The following is a 22,594-nucleotide window of genomic DNA, read 5'->3' on the forward strand; positions in this document are numbered from 1 at the left end:
GGCTTTGTGTGTTCTATGCGTGGTGTTGCCTTCCATAGGGCACGGGGTGAGAAGGGGGAACAGTGCCCTTCCAGAGGAGAAACCTGACACACACCGCCTCAGCCAGGTGACCGAGGTCAGCGTCAGCAGACTTGTTGACCACGTGTGCTCTGGATGAGGTGTGAGGAGAATGGCATTTTACCTCTCTGAGCATCTTCTTTCTCAACCCATAAGCTCTATCTACACTTGGAAAGCTCAGGCAAACCCAAATTGAAGGACTTTCTGTAAACTCCCCAGTCAGCACTCCTTGAACTGTCAAGGTTGTCTAGAGCAAGGAAGTCTGAGAAATGTCACAACCCAGAGGAGTGTGGTGGTGATGATTAAATGTCATGTGGTGTCCTGGATAGGGTGCTGGGACAGAGAAAGGATGGTGGGAAAGTAGGGAACTCTGAGAAAACCTGTTGATGGACTTTGAGTTAATAATGATGTATCAGTATTGGTTCATTAATTATAACAAATGCTCCAGACTATTGTTTATGTTAACAACAGGGAGACAGGGTGTGGGGAATAGGGGACCAGAAACATTACTTTGCCAACAAAGGTCCATTTAGTCAAGGCTATGGTTTTTCCAGTGGTCATGTATAGATGTGAGAGTTGGACTGTGAAGAAAGCTGATCGCTGAAGAACTGATGCTTTTGAACTGTGGTGTTGGAGAAGACTCTTGAGAGTCCTTTGGACTGCAAGGAGATCCAACCAGTCCATCCTAAAAGAGATCAGTCCTGGGTGTTCATTGGTAGGACTGATGCTGAAGCTGAAACTCCAGTACTTTGGCCATCTCGTGCGAAGAGTTGACTCGCTGGAAAAGACTCTGATGCTGGGAGGGATTGGGGGCGGGAGGAGAAGGGGACGACAGAGAATGAGATGGCTGGATGGCATCACCGACTCGATGGACATGAGTTTGAGTGAACTCCAGGAGTTGGTGATGGACAGGGAGGCCTGGCGTGCTGCGATTCATGGGGTCACAAAGAGTCAGACACGACTGAGCGACTGAACTGAACTGAACTGTACTGTCTTCACAACTTTTCTATAAGTTGGATCCTATTCCAAAACAGAAGCTTCATTAAAACCCCAAACCGGGAATTCCCTAATGCTCCAGTGGCTGGGACTCCGTACTTGCACTGCAGGGGGCCTGAGTTTGGGGGAACTAGGATTCCATAAGCTTCCATGGCCAAAACAAAAATAAAATTCTGGAAAGTAGGAAGGGAGTTGGGTAGAGAAGCTTTTTAATCTCACTTTGTTTTCTTCTAATATTTCAGTTATTTAACCATGTTTATACATTTGTTGGTTTTGTTCTTTTGAAAGAGGTTGCAGAGTTTGTCTAGGTGGTGGAATTCATTGTATTGTCAGAATCTCACCTCTTCTTTGACTCTGCATGCGTGCTCAGTTGAGTCTGACTCTTTGCAACCCAAAGGACTGTAGCCCACCAGGCTCCAGGCTCCTCTGTCCATGAATTTTCCAGGCAAAAATACTGGAGTGGATTACCATTTCCTCCTCCAGAGTCTCTTCCTAACTGAGGGGTCGAATCCACGTCTCCTGCTTTGGCAGGCAGATTCTTTACCACTGCACCACAAAGCTGTCTAGGTGGTGAGAGTAAGTGCTCTTAATGGTTAATGTTCTGTGTGTTTGAAACATCTATTGTTATTTTTTCAAAGAAGATTGGAGACAAAGAGGCTGGTTTGGACACTATTTAAATAGCAGAAATCCAGTTAAGAGATGAGGCAGACCTGAATGAGGACAGCCTCAGTGTGGTGGGAGTGGTGGTGAGGGTGAAAGCCAGTGGGGAGCTCTCTGGCCGCATTTCAGGATGATGTGCGGGAGATGGCTGCCTGACTGAGTGGTGCTGGGACCGGCCGAAGCAGGGCCCTTGGGGAGTGAGCAGTTTTGAGGGTGGAGAAATGACTGTAGTTTTAGACCCTGGAACTTAGAATTCTATTTGTGTGTCAATTCGAAGTGGGTTTGTATCTTGGAGTAGGGATGGGGCTGGTATTCAGTTCAGTTCAGTTCAGTCGCTCAGTCGTGTCCGACTCTTTGCGACCCCATGAACCACAGCACGCCAGGCCTCCCTGTCTATCACCAACTCCCAGAGTTCACTCAAACTCACCTCCATCGAGTCGGTGATGGCATCCAGCCATCTCATTCTCTGTCGTCCCCATCTCCCACCCCCAATCCCTCCTAGCATCAGACTCTTCTCCAGTGAGTCAACTCGTCACATGAGGTGGCCAAAGTATTGGAGTTTCAGCTTTAGCATCAGTCCTTCCAATGAACACCCAGGATTGATCTCCTTTAGAAGGATTATAATTTATGAGTGTAGGTGTTTCTTTTTAGTTGTCATCTTATTTTTCTGTCTTTTTATATTGGAATGTGATATTTGCTTCTCTTGGGTTCTTGAGCATGCAGTCATTAAATCAGGGATGAAGTATTTGAAGGATTATTGCATGAGAGGCAGACAGCTCTGGGTGCAGTCACTTTAATATGAGAAGATGTTCTGGTCAGGAACCTCTTCCAAATTTGGCTCTAGTTTTTTCCAGCTGACTTGCTTTTGCTCCTATGTAGTGGTTGTCGAGAAGAATTGGGTCAGAGTTGGTACAGTGATAATTAAAATGGCATTTCCAGATGAATGCAAGATGTAGGTCTGATATTTGTGGGGTTTGGGTTCTGACATTAATTAAGCACAATACCCCTTTAGGGCAAGTTCAAAGGTAACATAAGTTGTATAGTCAAAAGGAGAAAAGAATGTTGAATCAGTGAAATAATCCATTGCGATTTTTGTCACTATGACATTCAGAGATTATCTGAGGTGTTGAAAGATTAGTTGCCACTTCCTGGAAGTTCAGTTTTCAGTCATCAGTATTCAGAGTTTGTTCACAGCAGTTCATGGTGCTTAAAGCATCCCCCTTTTCCTGTGAAACAGTAAACATGTCCACATATGTTCACTGAAAATAAATGTCTTCACTGTAGTTAGTTTTTGAGCACTTTTGTGAGAAGTGAAGTGAAAGTTGCTCAGTTGTGTCCAACTCTTTGCTACCCCATGGACTGTAGCCCACCAGGCTCCTCTGTCCATGGGATTCTCCAGGCAAGAATACTGGAATGGGTTGCCATGTCCTTCTCCAAGGGATCTTCCTGCTCCAGTGATCGAACCGCAGTCTCCAGCATTGCTGGTGGATTTGTGAGAAGTAACTACTAAGTTAAATGCCCTATTGTAACTTATTACCATGTAGACAAGTAGGGTTGTTATAATTAGTAATTATGGCAGTCTGTGTGCCTGTGCTATCTCAGGATCGGTTCTGACTGCTGCTTGGGTTATGTCGGCCCAGGGGCTTCACACATGTGGATCCTGCTGGAGTCCACGCTCCTTGTCACTCAGCTTAATTAACATCTGCTCAGTTTCCAGATGCAATCTTGCAGAGACTTCACAGGGTCCCTTCCCTGGGCCTCTGAAGCCTCACCATGCTGCTAGCTGTCAGCTCTGAGAGTGGAAGTGCTTCAGTCTCTGAACTGTCAGCATCCGGTTCAGGGACACGTGAACATCTTCTAAATACACAGATCATGGATGTGTAGTGATAGTTATTCTACAGATGAAAAACAGGCGTAGAGTAGTTTAGTAACTTGTCCAAACTAAGAAATGGTGCCAGGTTTTGAAGTCTGGAGAACTCTCTGAAATCTGTGCATTTTACTTCTCTGCGTGCTGCCTCCCAAAGCTGAGTCACATGGGGAAGGTTGAACTCCAGTTACTGTTCAGTTTTCTCAGTGTGACCACACACTGGCTGGTTTATGCTGTGCTAGAAATGCCAGACCTTTATCCAGCATGAAATCGTTGACTGTCAGGTCGGAAGGCCCTCCCTGGCCCGTCCTCCTAGTGGCCGTGCGCAGAGGCTGGGTCTAGACTCCAGCGGCACGCATGAGCGTACCACCTCTGCACACAGCCACCTCTGGCACAGGCACCCAGACACTGAAAACAGATGTACTCACTGATCTTTGGACTTGAGAGAGTTGATTGAGCAGGACAGAAAAAATAGTAAAAATAGTTGGAATGGGCTTCATGAGCTCTTCTTATAGCCAGGTTCAAGGGCTGAGTAAGTGTATACATTTGATTTTTATAAAAATGAAATTGGAAAAGAAAACAATCAAAAGACCCTCTTTTTTAATCCTAAAGTCTTTGTTTGGTACCTTTAGTTTACTTGGGTTTCTTCGTACAGAAGTGTGAATTGGGTTTGAGTGTGGCTAGGATAGGCAGTCACAGCAGCATTTTGACCGCTTTGTAATTATGTAAATAGTTACAGCATTGTGAATTCCCAAGTAGCTATGAGAATAAGTTAAAAAAATATACTAGGGCCCTGGCAGCAGTAAATTGGTTTTAAGTCTGTGTGTGTTATAGTTATTCAAAGGCCATATTCTTACAAAACCTACAGAAAACCATCAACTAACTATAATGTGACTTTTAACTTTTCAGATGGTAAGATAGGAATTCAGATTTGAATGAAAATTGCACTAGAGAAAGAAGACATAATACTAGTTGCAGAAAATGTAACAGACTCAAACTCTTGAACATTTACTCAGAGATATTTTCTAGGAAAGAGCGCCAAATTCTTTAAGAAACACGGTGGATTTTTGTTTGCTTTGGTGGTTAATTCTTTCATGGAATCTCTTTTGGAACTATCTTGAGCTTCACTGATCTGTGTTTCATAGGATTTAGGGTAATCCTTTGATAATCCTTTTGATAATCTTGTTTCCTAGAAGAAAAGCCTTGAAAGGAGTAAAAATTCATGCCTGGTGAATATGAGTCAGTAGTGAATTGACTTTAACTTTCTACCAGACTGTGTGTAGGGGCTGAAGGAGGATGGATTCCAAGTTGTATGAGGGTTGTCTTCTACCCCAGAGCACCTGTGGCATCTAGAAGAGAGAGCGTGGCTTAGGTGACCAATGAGTTAAGCCTCCTGTGTCCCTTTTCCTCCTCTGGCTGATTGGCCTGGGGTTGGGTGGCTGGTGGAAGAGCAGCAGAATGGTCCCGGGTCACCGCTCCAGGACCCTCATGGGCGATGGGAGCATGCGAGGGAGAGGTACCCCCTGGGGTCGCTCCTCCTGCGTTTCTCTTACCCTGGATGTGTCCAGAGCCCTTGATAGAATGTAAAGCCAGGTCTTCCATCTGGCCAGAGTTTGTGGGGCTCATCAGTCCATGTTAATACAGAGACAGTTTAAGTCTTCCCTGAGCTCCACGGTCAGCTCTTCCAGCAGAAAGGCTGGTCCATCCCTGTCTTCCCTACTGCTCCCCCGAGAGCCCTTTGATACTCAGGATGATAAAGTAGCCATCTCTTTGTGCCCTCCCTTTTGATTGGTTCCAGGAAGAAGTTTATAGTCTTTTTGAGGTGTGTAGGGAGATACTCTTCAAGACTGATCTTCTGTACCTGCTATTGCTATGTTGCTGTGGGTTCTTTTCTTTGGGGAAGGCTTTGTATTAACATGGTTAGTTTAAGTTGGGCATCCAAACAGGTCAAGAGATGCCAACTTGAATAACTCAAACTTCTAGATATGACTTGGAGACTTTGCCTTCAGTCCTCTGTTCCCTGGTGCCCAGGATGGGGACAGTCCCAGAACTGTGGGGCTCCTGGACACATCTATGTGCCTTGGCCCCTGGCTGGTTTGTTCACTGTCCCTGTCAGAAGTCCCTTGCCTCTCCTACATTTGTCCACAAGGAGCCTTTGGAATGTATTCTCTCTGCCTATGTGCTCTCTCAGCAGGACTGTCTGCCACGTGCCTGCACTGTGTAGGCTGTGTGCCCATTTGGAGCATTTCACAGTCCCAGTTCATGTTAAGTCCTCCGCTGTCAGACCCAAGCAATGGCGTGAGTCATGTCAGAATGTGGGTGGGAGGGCACAGTGGATCCTTTCTGAGTTTACTTGTTTCTATTCTCTGGGCCCCTTTTCTGTATTCACTTGGCACATCCTATGCATGCCTTGAGCAAAGCATCACACTGAGTCATGGCTGCTGTGAGTTGTGTGTGTCTGTTTCCCACGCTGGACCATGAACTCCAGGATAAAAGCCACGCTTTTCTACCTTCCTCCCAGTTCCCTGCAGAGTACCTGGCACAGAGTTGTACTTGGTAAATAGATGGTGAAGAGATGAGGGAAGGAAGCTGCATGTGTCGTACTTTTAGTGTTCTGAGGAAGTGTTCTATACAGGAACACCCTCCCCACACCCCACACCCCCAGAGAGTGGAGACTTGCTCCCAGGCATCTATCCGGTTTTATTTTAGAAGCAACAAAGGGAATACTGAGACCAGATCACCTCTCAGGTGACCCTGTGCCCTGAACTTGAACTTCTAAGTCACTGGGAGGCCACAGAGAGCTTAGGAAAAATTTAAAAGTTGATGCCTCTTGGGGGAAGCAGATACCTAATTTAGCTTTTTTTCTTCACTTTGTAAATGATGCATTTCTTCTGTGACTCTGAGAAAATTGTCGTTGAGACTATCCCAGGGCTTTTTGACAACGGGGCAGGTAGATCCTTTCATTTTGGAACCATCTGTAGGGAAGGTGGTTTAAGGCCTTCTTCTGTTTCTCAAAAAATGTTCATACATTTCTTTTCACTGTATAATCTGAATTAGTTCTGTGCCATAGTCTTCTGATTCATGAACATGAAATGTCTTTCCATTTAGGAGGTCTTTAATTTCTCTCAATAACATTACATAGTTTTCAGCAAACATGCAAACGTTCTTTTTGTTAAAATTACCAAGTATTTGATTTTTCTTGATGCTATTGTTAATTGAATTACTTTCTTAATTTCATTTTTGGATTGTTCACTGCTGATGTATAAAAATATAGTAAGTTTTTCTGTATTGGTTTTAATCCTGCAGTCTCTCTGAAACAATTTGTCCTACTGGTTTTTTAGTGAATTCCTTAGAACTTTATATATGCAGATTATGTTATCTGTGAAGAGAGATAATTTTATTTCTTCTTATCTAATCCAGATGTTTTTTCTATACTAGTTGTCCTCGCTAGAACCTTGAGTATACTGTTGAATAGAAGTGGTGAGAGCAGGCTTCTTGTCTTGTTCCTGATCTTAGGGGGAAAGCATATAGTCTGTCCCTGTTAAATAAGATTTAATGGTGTGCTTTTTGTATTTTGTAGCTGGTCTTCATCAGGTCAAGGGAGTTCCCTTCCAGTCCCTGTTTGTGCTATTTTTAGCTGAAAGGTCTTTTCCTCCCCAGTATTGGAAATATTTTTTAGTGCATCTGTCGAGCATGTGTTTTTGTCTCTTAGTCTGTTAATATGATGTATTAATTAATTAAGTTTTATATATTAAACCAATATTGCATTCTTGGGCTAAATCCTACTTGGCCATAGTGATAGTTTTTTATATGTTGCTAGCTTTGGTTTGCTAATATTTTGTTGAGGATTTCTGTGTCTATAGTCATAAGAGATACTGATGGCTCTGTGTTTAGGAAATTATCTTAGGTAATTTTTTTAAGTAAGCAAGCATCTGTTACAAGAATTAAATAAAATGATGCACAGAAAGGTCTGAACAGAGGTGCTCATCACACAGTGGCCAGTTTATGTGAGTTGCTGTTTTTTATGGTCGTTTATGATTGCAGCCATGAAATTAAAAGACGCTTACTCCTTGGAAGGAAAGTTATGACCAACCTAGAGAGCATATTAAAAAGCAGAGACATTACTTTGCCAACCAAGGTCCGTCTAGTCAAGGCTATGGTTTTTCCCATGGTCATGTATGGATATGAGAGTTGGACTGTGAAGAAAGCTAATCGCCGAAGAATTGATGCTTTTGAACTGTGGTGTTGGAGAAGACTCTTGAGAGTCCCTTGTACTGCAAGGAGATCCAACCAGTCCATTCTAAAGGAGATCAATCCTGGGTGTTCATTGGAAGGACTGATGCTAAAACTGAAACTGCAATACTTTGGCCCCCTCATGCGACGAGTTGACTCACTGGAAAAGATTCTGATGCTGGAAAAGGTTGGGGGCAGGAGGAGAAGGGGACGACCGAGAATGAGATGGCTGGATGGCATCACCGACTCTATGGACATGAGTTTGAGTGAACTCCGGGAGTTGGTGATGCTCAGGGAGGCCTGGTGTGCTGTGATTCATGGGGTCGCGGAGAGTCGACTGAGCGACTGAACTGAAATGAACTGACTGATCATCACAACTCTGATCCTAGGATCTTGAGTCAGACAGACATAGACCTGAACTCTTCCTTCACCCCTCTTATTTATTAGTTGAGTGACTTTAGGCACTTCTGTCTGGATGTGTTAAGATTTTCCATCTTTAATGTGGAGTCATGATGGTGCTTCTCTCTTGGGGTTGCCAGGAGGATTCGATGAGGGCCCCAAACATAGGGCCCGGCACACAGTTATGTATAGACATAAGTATGCGTTCACTGTTGTCACTTTAAACACATGACTGCAGAGTGCTCGATTTGAAATAATCGAGCTCTCTATAAGTGATAGATCAAATGTTATAGATGTGAGCAGTGTGATAATAATCTTTAAAATGGATTAGACTGATACAGAAAAATGCTAAATATTGGTAGTGCGCAGAATGGTTTTTGTGCACATGTGTATATATTGATAGGTTTGTATATACACTGAAGTCTAGAAATGCATGTATATATCTCATATATCATTGTGAATAGTCTTATTTTGGGGGTTATACTTTGACTTTAATTTTTAAATAGGTTTATGCTTTATCAGAAAAAAAGAATAAAGATATTTCTGACTGGTGGGAAATCAGGAAGCTTAAAAAACATTTAGGGTTGTCTTTAGGGGGCTTCCCTGGTAGCCCAGTAGGAAAAGAACCTACCTGCAGTGCAAGAGACCCGGGTTCGATCCCTGGGTCAAGAAGAACCCCTGGAGAAGGAAATGGCAAACTACTGCAGTAGCCTTGCCTGAAAATTCCCATGGACCAAGGAGCCTGGTGGGCTGCAATCCATGGGGGTCACAAAGAGCCGGGCACAACTGAGCGACTTACACTTTGACTTTTTGGGTTTGTATTTACCTTACTCTCTTCCTCAGGCATTTTTATGACTTTGTTTGACTTTATTATCTAATGAAGCCTTATGCATTTTTAGAAGTCATGAAAGCTGAAAAAGATACATGAAGGATGGTTTGCATTCCTTCAGAAGTTTTGACTTCTTTCTGTGGACTGCCAGAGTTAAGTATTTGATTGCCCTACTGTCTGTTGTCCCAGGCTCCCTTGTGGGTGTTAGGAATACCAGAGAAGTACCAGCTGGTCTCTGCCCCAGGGACAGAGACAGAACAAATCTGCACACAGATCATTACAGGGTGAGATGGAGTAAAGGCACATGCATGGCTGTGCAGCCCAGGGCAGGACAGAGTCGGGCACGATCACAGAGAATGGTGTATTCACAATTACACAGGCGTGTGCTTGGCATATGGGGCCGTCAGCAGTGACTTAGAGCTGTGACAGATCAAGACAAGAAACTTGGGGATTTACGAAAAGCAGCCTGCCTTTGAGCTTGTTATCGTGGTTCCGTGCAGCCCCCTCTTGGGAGTACTAATTATACTCCAGTTACTAGGCTGCCGCATTTCTCATTCCCTTGGAGGAGAATTTCAGTAACAGAGAGTGGGTGAAACTGAGAGCCTGTTAGCAACATCAGCTTCCACAGGGTGACCCTCTTGTAGGGAGACAGAGTTGGTTGTCTTTGTGTAGAAATGAGGCATTTTCTTCCCATTGGCTTTCTGTGGGTCAGAGTCTGCCTCAGGAGTGAAGAGAGGAACAGCTTGGTGGTTTAGGTTCCGGCCTCCCTGGCAGATGGATAATGGAGAACAACTGTCTCTTAGTTTCTGTGACATTTTGTTTGTCCTCACAGGTGTGTGTAATACATTTCTAAGTGGACAGTATGAGTCAAAACTTGTAATTCCAAGTTCTGTACACCTAACTCAAAGTCAGTCTTTAGACCGGTATGTTTTTCTGCCTCTTTGGTACCTGAAACTGTAGTCACAGTGGGGTGTAATGGTCTTTGATGACTTTTGACCCAAAGAGTCTGTGTGTGGCTTGTTGCTTTGTATTGTCCCAATCCAGCCTGATTACAGTTCAGTCCTGAGGCTGCTGGGGCTCTGCTGGGCCTTCCAGGGGTTCAGGTCTGAGTTGGGAGGCTGGTGAAGAGGCTGCTTCTGCCCTGCCTGTGCTTGTGGCTGATCGCCAGCATCTGTCCATCATCTGGACCACTGTTCAGGACTTCAGTGCAAGTACACCAACTTACTCAGTTTTGAGAATTACGCTACTTTGCTGCTAAGTCCACAAATGACTGTACTACTCTGGACTTTAAATTTTTTCAAAAGATCCTGTCTCTCCTGTGTTTTAAAGTCTCCTTTGTATCTACAGTTCTTTGGGGCATGCTTTTCTACTGCTGTTTTCATGTCTCCATGCCTGCTAATTGGGTTACCAGGAGTGATTGAGAGTTGGATGAAAAGTACACTGTCACACTGTAGAAATTTCATGTGTAATTTTTAAATGTCTGGTCCCAATTCTGTAAAAGGGGGAGTGGAACTCGGGTGATTTTTAAAACATTAGAGGAACTGAAGGTGCCAATAAGCTTATCTAAGAGCTTATCCTAAGCTGTCACGAGAGAGAAGTGACCCTCAGAATGACAGCCTTGCAGTGGTGTCTGGAGATAGAATTAATTATTTCTTTGGGTTCAGAGAGAACTGATCCTTCTTTGAGAACATTTTCTATGTAACAGATGTTGTCTTGATGTGTGAAAAATTTTAAATTGATGTAATAGCACAAGCTTGCAAAGCTAAAAATACTCATTCTCACACATGTTTTGCCTTAGTTAAAGCTCTAGAAAAAGAGCCTCTATTCTAACAAATGTCTGCTTAGCTGAAAAGCCTAAAGAAAATGGGAATTTCAGTGACTTGTAGAGTTCGGTATAGATTGATTTAGTTGAAAGATACTGAAATATTTTAGACCATGAGACCCCTCATCCTGGACTGGATCCATCGTGGACGCCCTCTGCACAGTACAGCAGCCAACACAGCTTATTTGTCCAGGTCAGGAACGGCACCTTCTATATCAGAGAAATTTAACCCCAGTTAACTGAAACTGGATGGATACTTTTTGTAGGGCCTAACCCCCTTCTGAATTTGATTTTAATTTCTGGGTGTCCCAGAAGCTGGGAACCATAGGGCATACTTATTTTTAGATGGTGTCAGTTCAGTCAGTTCAGTCGCTCAGTCGTGTCCGACTCTTTGCGACCCCATGAATCACAGCACGCCAGGCCTCCCTGTCCATCACCAACTCCCAGAGTTCACTCAAACTCACCTCCATCGAGTCGGTGATGCCATCCAGCCATCTCATTCTCTGTCGTCCCTGTCTCCTCCTGCCCCCAATCCCTCCCAGCATCAGAGTTTTTTTCAGTGAGTCAACTCTTTGCATGAGGTGGCCAAAGTATTGGAGTTTCAGCTTTAGCATCAGTCCTTCCAATGAACACCCAGGATTGATCTCCTTTAGAATGGACTGGTTGGATCTCCTTGCAGTCCAAGGGACTCTCAAGAGTCTTCTCCAACACCATAGTTCAAAAGCATCAATTCTTCAGCGATCAGCTTTCTTCACAGTCCAACTCTCACATCCATACATGACCACGGGAAAAACCATAGCCTTGACTAGACGGACCTTGGTTGGCAAAGCAATGTCTCTGCTTTTTAATATGCTCTCTAGGTTGGTCATAGATTTCCTTCCAAGGAGTTCTGTTCTGTTCTGTTCAGTCGCTCAGTCGTGTCCGACTCTTTGCGACCCCATGGACTGTAGCCTACCAGGCTTCTCCATCCATGGGATTCTTCAGGCAAGAATACTGGAGTGGGTTACCACTTCCTTCTCCAGGGGATCTTCCCAACCCAGGGATCGAACCCGGGTCTCCTGCCTTGGAGTCAGATGCGTTAACCTCTGAGCCACTAGGGTAAGCATCTTTTAATTTCATGTATGCAGTTAGCATCCACAGTGATTTTGGAGCCCCCAAAAATAAAGTCTGACACTGTTTCCACTATTTCCCCATCTATTTGCCATGAAGTGATGGGACCAGATGCCATGATGTTAGTTTTCTGAATGTTTAGCTTCAAGCCAACTTTTTCACTCTCCTCTTTTACTTTCATCAAGAGGCTTTTGAGTTCCTCTTCACTTTCTGCCATAAGGGTGGTGTCATCTGCATATCTGAGGTTATTGATATTTCTCCCGGCAGTCTTGTACTAGCTTTCAAATAATAGGTTCAATTGACTTTTGTCCTCCAAACACCTTTTTGGGCGAAGTATCTCTAAACTTAAAGCAGTGTGTCCAGCTGTTAATCTCGTAAATGAATATTCCCTTTTCCTTGTTCCCCTGAATTTCTGACTCAGATAGAAAACGTGAATCACTTTCTTTGTTGGTGCCCGGGTCACAAACAGCCATGTAATCTTGCTATCACAGTGTCGTGGTGATGAGCATTTGGTATCGTGCTGTTAGCTTGTGGCCTTGTGACGTGCGACTTGACCCCTGCGCTGGCACTGGTGTTCTAGGCATTGTGGGTTCAAGGATTTTTCTTTATGCGTGTTTGCTTTTTATTGTGTCTGTTTATCTATTGGGCTTTCAACCATCACTTCTCATTCCCATCACTGTGCTTAACTCCTGCGTTCTGATCCCTCTTCTATTTTTATGTTTATTTACTTCTGACCTGGTTAGAAATTTAGGTAAGTCAGTCCATCAGATTTGTTTTCGTAGGAGAAGTAAAGAGGCTAAGTTGAAACTAATTGAGTTCAGTTTCTAAAACCCCTCCACTGGCTGCCTGTCCCCCTTGCCTTCCTTGTGAGCCCTTTCAATGTGGGCACTGGTGATGAAGCAGCTGCCAAGTGCAGCATGTGCAGTGTAACATCTGCAATGAGTGTGAACAATTTGTGATGAGCTGTTAAAACGGCAAGCTGTTTGAGGACAGACCCTGAACTGCTTCCATTCCCTTCGCACTTGCCCCGTTTTCTGTGTGGCACCCCCTGCAGCAACATATGTCCTCATGCCCCACCCCAACCCCGTGTCCACATGCCAACATGGATGCTTTCTTGGCCATGGGATAGTCTGCCTGTAACATGAGAATATAAGAAGGATAGAAACCAAATGCTGAGTGTTTTAATCTTTGCTTTAAACAGTTATCTTTTGCAGTAATTCAGGGATAAGAGGAAAGCCTTACATTACCTGCACATTTGCTCTCACCGGTGCCCTTCATTTCTTAGTGTAATTCCAAGTTTCCATTTCATACCATTTTCCTTTTGCCTGGAGGGCTTCAGCGTTTCCTGGAGTGAGTCTGCTGGCAATGAGTTCTGCTTTCGTTCAGTCTCTATTCTTAAAAAGTATTTTTGCTGGATGTAGCTAGGTTAATACCTTTCTTTTGCCATTTTCAAGATGCTATTCTGTTGTCTTCTGACATACGGGACTTCTGATGAAGCCTGTTGTCGTTTTGTCCCTCTGTATAGAATGTGTATTTTTCCCTCTGGCTTCTGCTGCCAGTGCAGTTTCACTGTGTCAGACTGCTGGATATGGTGAGAGCACAGCCATGCTCAGTCCTTCACAGGTGTCCCTGGCGTGTGCTGCGCACCCTGTTACCAGGCGCTGGTTACTGCTGAACCGTTAGTGGAGTCCTGCTCAGCCATTGGTCAGTGCCACAGTGCGCCTCTCTCCCCAGCGAGCAGCTGTCCATGAATGACCTTAAGTGGCCCATTCAACTAATGATGGGAGGGGTGGTGGTCTTCAGGCGGAGAGTGAGGTAAGAGGTGGATCCTGGCCTTCTCCCCAGGGCCCTCTCACTCACTCAGCCTCATCCCTGTGGTTCAGTTGGAGGGGCCCAGGGAACAGGCTGGGGGCTGTGTCCTGCAGGGCTCCAGAGCCCTGGCCATGGCTGCCCACTGGCTGGGCCCAGGCCTTGAGGTGGCTGTGAACCTCTCCCCATCCCCAACCCTGTGACCTGATGGCACCGGCCTTCTGCATAGGATGCAGTCTGTAGGACGTGTACCCCGCTGTCTGGGCAGCCTGAGGAGCCTGAGGGCCAGTTGGGTCCTGGGAGCCTTGCTCCCTCAGTGATGACAGCTGGATGGGATCCGAGGACCTGGCCCTGAGGGAGCTGTCAGCTAAGTTCTTCCTCCTCTTAGCAGGACCTGGACCTGGTGAAAGTTGTGCCTTGGGACCTCACTCTTTCTTGTCAGAAGAGAGAATAACATTCGTTTGGTAGAGGTTTACAGGAATATCATTACCTGACCTTGACCTGACTTTAAGAACAAAAGATCTGAAACCAAGGAGTTAGCAAACAACTAACCACGCCCCTGCCTTACCTCCCTGAGAAAAGATTTTGCTGAAACCTTTTAGAGAGTCTGAGGTTTTTAAGGCATGAGCCACCCATCTCCTTGTAGGGCCCCGCAGTAAACCTTTTTGTTACAGAGCCCAAGCTCATTCTGCTCGCCACATGACAGGCCAGTAAATTGGGAGATAAGTTGTTTGGAACAAGGAATAATGACTTTAATCGGGAAGCTAGCAGACTTAGAAGATGGCAGACTTAAGCATCTTGAAAACCATCTTCCCTCTGTCCAAATTTATATACAAGAGGGGAGGGAGAGGAACCCACTGTGGTGCTGATCAGTGGCTGAGCAGGGCAGCTACAGCTTGTGCCTGCCTCGCTGCTGTTTCATCCTGAGAAGAAAGGTGCGACTCCTGAGCGAAGCCGGGTCTGAAGAAATACCAGGCTGCTCTAGCAATGCAACGTCATCCTCAGGTACATGGTGGAGCTAGGTGTGAAGACCTTGACCTTGGTGGTCAAGCAGAGGTGGTTGACATGACCATTACTGGGATTGCTGACTGAGTTGGCGGGTGCCGTGGGCTCAGCCTGCCACTGGCTTCACTGGTCAGCTCATTACCAATGAGGTGGCCAGAAGCTGGTGTCCCCAGAGCGGAACTCCTGCCTGCCTGCTTGTGCAGTGGGTGGGTGGCAGACACAGGCTGGTCTGGTGGGCTAGGCACAGAGAGGTGTGGCGATGGAGTGGTCCCTGCACCAGGAAGGGAGGAGGGAAGGGCCCACCTTGCCTCCGGTTTGGTCTGGGGAGGCCACTGTTAACACTTCTCTGCTCCACACTCTGACGTTTTGGTATTTGGCCTCACTGTGTGTGACACACAGACGCTTGCCTTTAGTGACAGTATCATCCTGCAGGTTTCTGAGACTATTCCTCTTATTTCTCCACCCCCCCTTTTGGTATCTATGTTTAATTTTGATTAAATTTTTATTGCTGTGTGTGTGTAAATTCTCTCCTTTTCCCCCTTGTTTTGCAGTATCTAAGTGCTTTGAATCCCATTTCAATAATATTTTCATTTCAGCTACTGTATATTCTTAATTTCTAGAAGTTCCATTTGATTCTTTGAACTAGCTTCCTTTCATTACACCTGTGAGTTCCTTGAATTCTTGAACATGGATATAGCAAGTTTCATGTTCATATTTGAGAGTTCCGTTGTCTCTGTCGTTTCTTAGTGGGTCACTATTTTCTGATGGTTTGCCCTCCTGATTATGGGCCACATTTCTCTGCTTCTTAACTGTTGAGGAAATTTTGATTAAATGTTATGTACTGTGACTGCTACATTATTGAGGATCCATGGTTTGTTGTGTTTAAAGAATGTTTGGCAAGGCAGTTAAGTCACTTGCAAATCTAATATCTTTAAGGCCTGTTCTTTAGCTCTGAGAGGACAATTTGGTGTAATAGTTCAACCCCCTACTAAGGCCTACTCTCTCTGGGATCTCTACTGAATGCATTCAGTGAGTTGCTGAAAACACCCCAGCTCCGGTGCTCGAAAATCTTCCCCTTTGTGTAAACTTTGCGAGTTGTTCAAATTACAGTTTCCTGGTCATTTTGTGCCCTCCCTTAGGGAATTTCACTCACAAATGTGTGATCCAGAACTTAGGACATTTCTAGAACTCTCTTTCTATGGGACTTCCTCTTTTTCAGCACTCCACCCTGCAACTTCCAGCCACATAAGCCTCCCTGAAGTCTGATCTTCACTTTTTCCACTTCGCTAGACTCCCTTGTTCATTTTGGGTTCCTCTTCCACATAAGGGGTGGCCTGGAAATGTTCTCCAGGCAAAAAGTTGGAGTGATTGAAGAGCTCACCTTGTTGGTTTCCCTTTTCTGAGACGTCACAGTTCTGTACTGCCTGTTGTTTTCTGAAAGTAGTTGTTTTATATATTCTGTGTGGGTTCTAGGAAGAGGTTAGGTCTTTGCTAAACCATCATTGTTGCAGGTGGAAGCCCCAGGGATTCAGTGAAATTGACCCATGAAAGTAATTCTCAGTAACTGAATGCAGTTCTACACAGCATGCCTACCTGTGTTAGAAAGAGAACTAAAGGCAAATTATATGTGTTTCTGAGTGAAGCATAACTGTGGTCATGTCCCTCATTATTTACCTTCCCCACAGCCTGGGGCTGTCACTGATCTCGGAGGAGTGATGACCACAGTTCCACAGCAGCTGAGTAATGCTGGTGGCCCGTGTGCTCTTGGGGCTCCCCGGGGACAGACAGGCTGCTTCTGCTCTCAGTGCTCAGTGGGTGACCTCCTTCTGTATTTTAAGACCAGGTTTTACTCTTGGATCCAGGCTTCCCTGGTGGCTCAGACGGTAAAGCGTCTATCTGTAGTGTGGGAGACCTGGGATTGATCCCTGGGTTGGGAAGATCCCCTGGAGAAGGAAATGGCAACCTACTCCAGTCCTCTTGCCTGGAGGAGCCTAGTAGGCTACAGCCTGTGGGGTCACAAAGAGTTGGACACAACTGAGCGACTTCACTTTTTTTTTTCACTTTTTACTCTTGGAGGGGCCTTACTAGTGTGCTCTGCAGTTTGATTATTACTTTTGAGTCCATATGGGAAGTCTGTGCTAATAGACCACTGAACATCTGAATCAGTAAGATATTGATGCATAGATTGAAGGAGCCATCTGTGAAACAGCACAGCTTGCCAGGTGATCAGAAGTGTAAAGGCATGTGGAGGGAAGCTAGTCTGCACAGGATTCTGCATTTGTGAGGACGTGATTCCTCCTTTGTTGTTGTTTTGTTGATTAGTCGCTAAGTTGAGTCCAACTCATTTAGACCCCAGGGACTGTAGCCCACCAGGCTCCTCTGTCCATGGGATTTCCTAAGCAAGAATGTTGGAGTAGGTTGCCATTTCCTTCTCTAGGGGATCTTCCCAACCTAGGGATTGAACTCGCATCTCCTGCTTGGCAGGCAGATTCTTTACCACTGAGCCACCTGAGAAGCCTGGTTCCTCCCTTACTGTTGAATAAAAGGAGCCCTATGATTTGAAGTGGATTGTTGGTGAGCTGTAAGGAACATTAGGGTCTTGGGTAGACATAAGACTTGGCTGTGGATAGTTCAGCTGAGAAGCAACTAGATCAAGAAAAACAGATTTGGTCAACAGTTACTTACTTTAGACTTACTGGTAAAGATCTAAGCCCTTTTTCAGAAATCATGAATATTGCCAGCTATGGATGTTAACTTTCTCTTTTTGTTTGTTTTTAGTAACTCCTCAGTTCTTTCTTTATCCTCCTGACTGACAGACACGTGCTGCATAAGCCCCTGGTGCTCTGTATAGTGCACTGTGATAGCTGTAGTTTTTTTGTCATCAAAGTGCTATTCATCAGTATGCTCAAAGATGGTTTCTTAGATGGCAACTTGAGGGATATTGATGGGCTCTACTGCTGCCTAAGGAGTTCCCTGATAGCTCAGTCAGTAAAGAATCTGCCTGCAGTGCAGAAGACCCAGGTTTGATTCCTGGTTTGGGAAGATCCCCTGGAGAAGGAAATGGCAACCCAGTCCAGTATTCTTGCCTGGAGAATCCCATGGACAGAGGAGCCTGGTGGGCTGTAGTCCACGGGGTTGCAGGAGTCAGACATGACTTAGAGACTAAACCACCACTACTGCTATCTAGGAAATTTAGAAGTTAATGAATTTATGAAATAAAAAAAAACTTAATTTCACTAAAATGCAACATTGAAGAAGAGGTTGTTTTTTGGGGGAGAAGCCTATCAAATTTTGGTTGAAATTTTAAAATGGTCGTATTTTCAGTGTTGTTAAGAATGTGGCAAGAAACTCTGAATTTTCAGGAAAAGTATGTATTTATATTAACTTTCTGAAGATAAGTTGGGTAGTATACATCAAAAGCTTTTATATTCTGACTCAGTAATATTGCTTCTAGGAATTATTTTTCTTAAAGTTATTAGATGTTCAAACAAAACTGCAGGTAGAAAGGTGTCTGTTGCAGTATTATTTCTAAGCATAAGATATTAGAATATCCCTAACTGTCTTAGCAATGAAAATGTTTTTTATTTGTAGCATTTTCCAATTGCAAAGTACCATGGAACCATTAAAATGGCATTTATATTTCATCATGTGGTAAAATGTACATTTTAAATAATAATTTTCTAAAATGGAATATAATCTTACATTAACTATTAAAAAGTACATGAGGTGGGGGTTCCCCACCTCAACACTCTGTGGATTTAAGAGGCCGTTCCTTCCAGAAGTGTATAAATTAGCCTGGGATAGAACCTGCACGCTGAATTTACTAATTAAGAAATGAAATTGCTGAAAGAAATCAGAGAGGACACTCTCTGGAGTGACATGGATGGAGAAACATACCATGTTCATGGATTGGAAGAATAAATATTGTGAAAATGAATGTATTACCTAAAGTAATTTATAAGTTCAATGCAATCCCTATCAAGCTACCAACAGTGTTTTTCACAGAGCTAGAAAAATAATTTCACAATTTGTATGGAAATACAAAAAACCTTGAATAGCCAAAGCAATCTTGAGGAACAAAAATGGAACTGGGGGAATCAACCTGCCGGACTTCAGGCTCTACTACAAAGCCACAGTCATCAAGACAGTATGGTATTGGCATAAAGACAGAAATATAGATCAATGGAACAAAATAGAAAGCCCAGAGATAAATCCATGCACCTATGGACACCTTATCTTTGACAAGGGAGGCAAGAATATTCAATGGAGAAAAGACAATCTCTTTAACAAGTGGTACTGGGAAAACTGGTCAACCACTTGTAAAAGAATGAAACTAGAACACTCCCTAACACCATACACAAAAATAAACTCAAAATGGATTAAAGATCTAAATGTAAGACCAGAAACTATAAAATTCCTAGAGGAAAACATAGGCAAAACACTCTCCGACATAAATCACAGCAGGATCCTCCATGACCCACCTCCCAGAATATTGGAAATAAAAGCAAAAATAAACAAATGGGACCTAATTAAAATTAAAAGCTTCTGCACAGCAAAGGAAACTATAAGCAAGGTGAAAAGACAGCCTTCAGAATGGGAGAAAATAGTAGCAAATGAAGCAACTGATAAAGGATTAATCTCAAAAATATACAAGCAACTCCTGCAGCTCAATTCCAGAAAAATAAACGACCCAATCAAAAAATGGGCTAAAGAGCTAGACAGACATTTCTCCAAAGAAGACATACAGATGGCTAACAAACACATGAAAAGATGCTCAACATCACTCATAATTAGAGAAATGCAAATTAAAACCACAATGAGGTACCATTTCACGCCAGTCAGAATGGCTGCTATCCAAAAGTCTACAAGCAATAAATGCTGGAGAGGGTGTGGAGAAAAGGGAACCCTCTTACACTGTTGGTGGGATTGCAAACTAGTACAGCCACTATGGAGAACAGTGTGGAGATTCCTTAAAAAAACTGGAAATAGAACTGCCATACGACCCAGCAATCACACTCCTGGGTATGCACACCGAGGAAACCAGAATTGAAAGAGACACATGTACCCCAATGTTCATCGCAGCACTGTTTATAATAGCCAGGACATGGAAGCAACCTAGATGTCCATCCGCAGACGAATGGATAAGAAAGCTGTGGTACATTTACACAATGGAGTACTACTCAGCAATTAAAAAGAATACATTTGAATTAGTTCTAATGAGGTAGACGAAACTGGAGCCTATTATACAGAGTGAAGTAAGCCAGAAACAAAAACACCAATACAGTACATTAACACATATATATGGAATGTAGCAAGAGGATAACGATAACCCTGTATACGAGACAACAGCAGAGACTCGGATGTGTGGAGCAGTCTTTTGGACTCTGTGGGAGAGGGCGAGGGTGGGATAATTTGGGAGAATGGATTGAAACATGTATATTATCATATGTGAAACGAATCTGACGTGGTTGGGGGCTCCCCACCTCAACACTCTGTGGATTTAAGAGGCTGTTTCTTCCGGAAGTGTATAAATTAGCCTGGGATAGAACCTGCACGCTGAATTTACTAATTAAGAAATGAGAAACCAGAACTATAAAGGTGGCATAGAAATACAAGAAACTATTCTTAAGTAATCTTTTAAAACTTTGAACAGAGTTACAGATTTTGCCATTTGTTATAAACTGGTATATGTAATTTAACCAGAACCATGAGAAAGTTGGCATTGTGTGAATTCTGAGGCACTTTCTACATGTTGTAGGAGTGATGTGGACTTTGTTGAGTTTTACACATTCATAAGTGAATGGTCTGTATCTCGTGCCTTTGTTGGTTTTCTGTGAGCTGTGGTTTCTGGGAAGTGAGCAGCTCTCATTCCTGTAACTCTGGTAATCCAGTCATTCGTGTGCCTCCTTCATGAAGATCCAGTGCGGCTGTGGTGCTGTTATCCCTCTGATAGGAAATCTAACTCAGTGTAAAGCCCCAAAGATCTGTCACTTATTTTTATTTATATTGTACTATATTTTATTTACAGTGTTGTGTTTGTTTCAGGTGTATAGCAAAGTGATACAGTCATATATATACATATATATACATATATATATATATATATATATGAATTAACAAAAGCAGTTCCCGTCTTTTGATGGGGAGCTCGTGGTTTATAATATAAATGGCATTATTTTGAGAGAGGGATAACTTCGGTATGGCATTGGGTTTTTTTTCTTTTTGCAGCTTGAGACAGTTGTAAAATAATGTAGCTTTTTGCAACTGTGTATTCTATAGTATTTTTTTCATTTGGTGAAATTTTAACTGTTAATGTTTATGGCATTGTCCTTTGTACCATTTATTAAATAAAAATAAAAAAGAAATGAGAAACCAGAACTATAAAGGTGGCATCGAAATACAAGAAACTATTCTTAAGTAATCTTTTAAAACTTTGAACAGAGTTACAGATTTTACCATTTGTTATAAACTGGTATATGTAATTTAACCAGAACCATAAGAAAATTAGTATTGTGTGAATTCTGAAGTACTTTCAACATGTTGTAGGAATAATGTGGACTTTCTTGAGTTTTGCACATTCATAGGTAAATGGTCTGTATCTCGTGCCTTTGTTGGATTTCTGTGAGCTGTAGTTTCTGGGAAGTGAGCAACTCTCATTCCTGTAACTCTTGTAATCCAGTCATTCGTGTGCCTCTCTCATGCGGATTCAGTACGGCTGTGGTGCTGTTATCCCTCTGATAGGAACTCTAACTCGGTGTAAAGCCCCAGAGGTCTGTTACCTATTTTTATTTTATATTGTACTATATTTTATTTACAGTGTTGTGTTTGTTTCAGGTGTATAGCAAAGTGATACAGTCACATATATATATATATGTATATGAATTAACAAAAGCAGTTCCCGTCTTTTGATGGGGTGCTCATGGTTTATAACATAAATGGCATTACTTTGAGAGAGGGATAACTTAGGTATGGTATTGTGTTTTTTTCTTTTTGCAGCTTGAGGCAGTTGTAAAATAACTTAATGTAGCTTTTTACAACTGTGTATTCTATAGTATTTTTTCATTTGGTGAAATTTTAACTGTTAATGTTTTTGGCATTGTGCTTTGTACCATTTATTAAGTAAAAATTGAAAAACAAACAAAAAGAAAAAATAAAAAGTACATGAAAGAATGGCCAGAAATATACCAGATTGTTAAAGTAACTGTTCCTACATGATAGTTTCATGAGAAGTTACTTTCTTCTTTATGATTTTTCTATTTTCTGAAATTGGAGTGGAAAGTATTCCTGATGTGTGAAAATAAACAGGGTGTTCATAGCTGCATTCTTGACTCCTCTAAGGCTTTCCTAGACCCTGGATGGGCATCTGAGATTCCAGAAGAGAAGGCAAACCATTAATCTCTAATTAAAACTAGTTGCTGTTTTTAGTTGAGATGAAAAAGTACTTAAAAATTAAAAAAAAGAAAAAATTTCTATGCTTACTCTTCAGATAAAAATTTTGATGATGAAGATTCTGTGGATGGTAATAGACCTTCTTCTGCCAGCTCTACGTCGTCCAAAGCTCCAGCAAGCTCACGGAGAAACGTTGGAATGGGGACCACCCGTAGGCTCGGCTCCTCCTCTCTTGGATCCAAGTCTTCAGGTAGGGCCAAGCCCAAGCACAGTGTTGCTTGGTCCGCTGTGTAGGTGCTTAAAGCAGATGTGCAGGCTGCTCTCCTTCGGTGTCCTTTAGAGGCGCAGTAATTCTGTGGGCAGTATGAGTCCACTTTGTCTTCTTTAAGTAAATTGGTTCTCATTTATGGATGCTGAT

The 22,594-nt window shown here is 43.2% G+C and overlaps 1 protein-coding gene across 5 annotated transcripts in view; it reads left to right on the forward strand.

Moving 5' to 3' along the window:
• Window positions 1-22,594, forward strand: part of CLASP1 (cytoplasmic linker associated protein 1) — a 279,111-nt gene that overhangs the window by 140,946 nt on the left and 115,571 nt on the right. For all 5 annotated transcript variants that reach the window (XM_088828824.1, XM_055398059.2, XM_055398061.2 and 2 more), the window contains exon 9: window positions 22,274-22,426. In XM_088828824.1, coding sequence (XP_088684950.1) covers window positions 22,274-22,426 — 153 coding nt within the window. The remainder of the gene's footprint in view (window positions 1-22,273; window positions 22,427-22,594) is intronic.

Source organism: Moschus berezovskii, chromosome 2 (genome assembly GCF_049115385.1).
Source record: "Moschus berezovskii isolate FMDL1 chromosome 2, NW_MosBer_1.0, whole genome shotgun sequence".
Taxonomy (NCBI): domain Eukaryota; kingdom Metazoa; phylum Chordata; class Mammalia; order Artiodactyla; family Moschidae; genus Moschus; species Moschus berezovskii.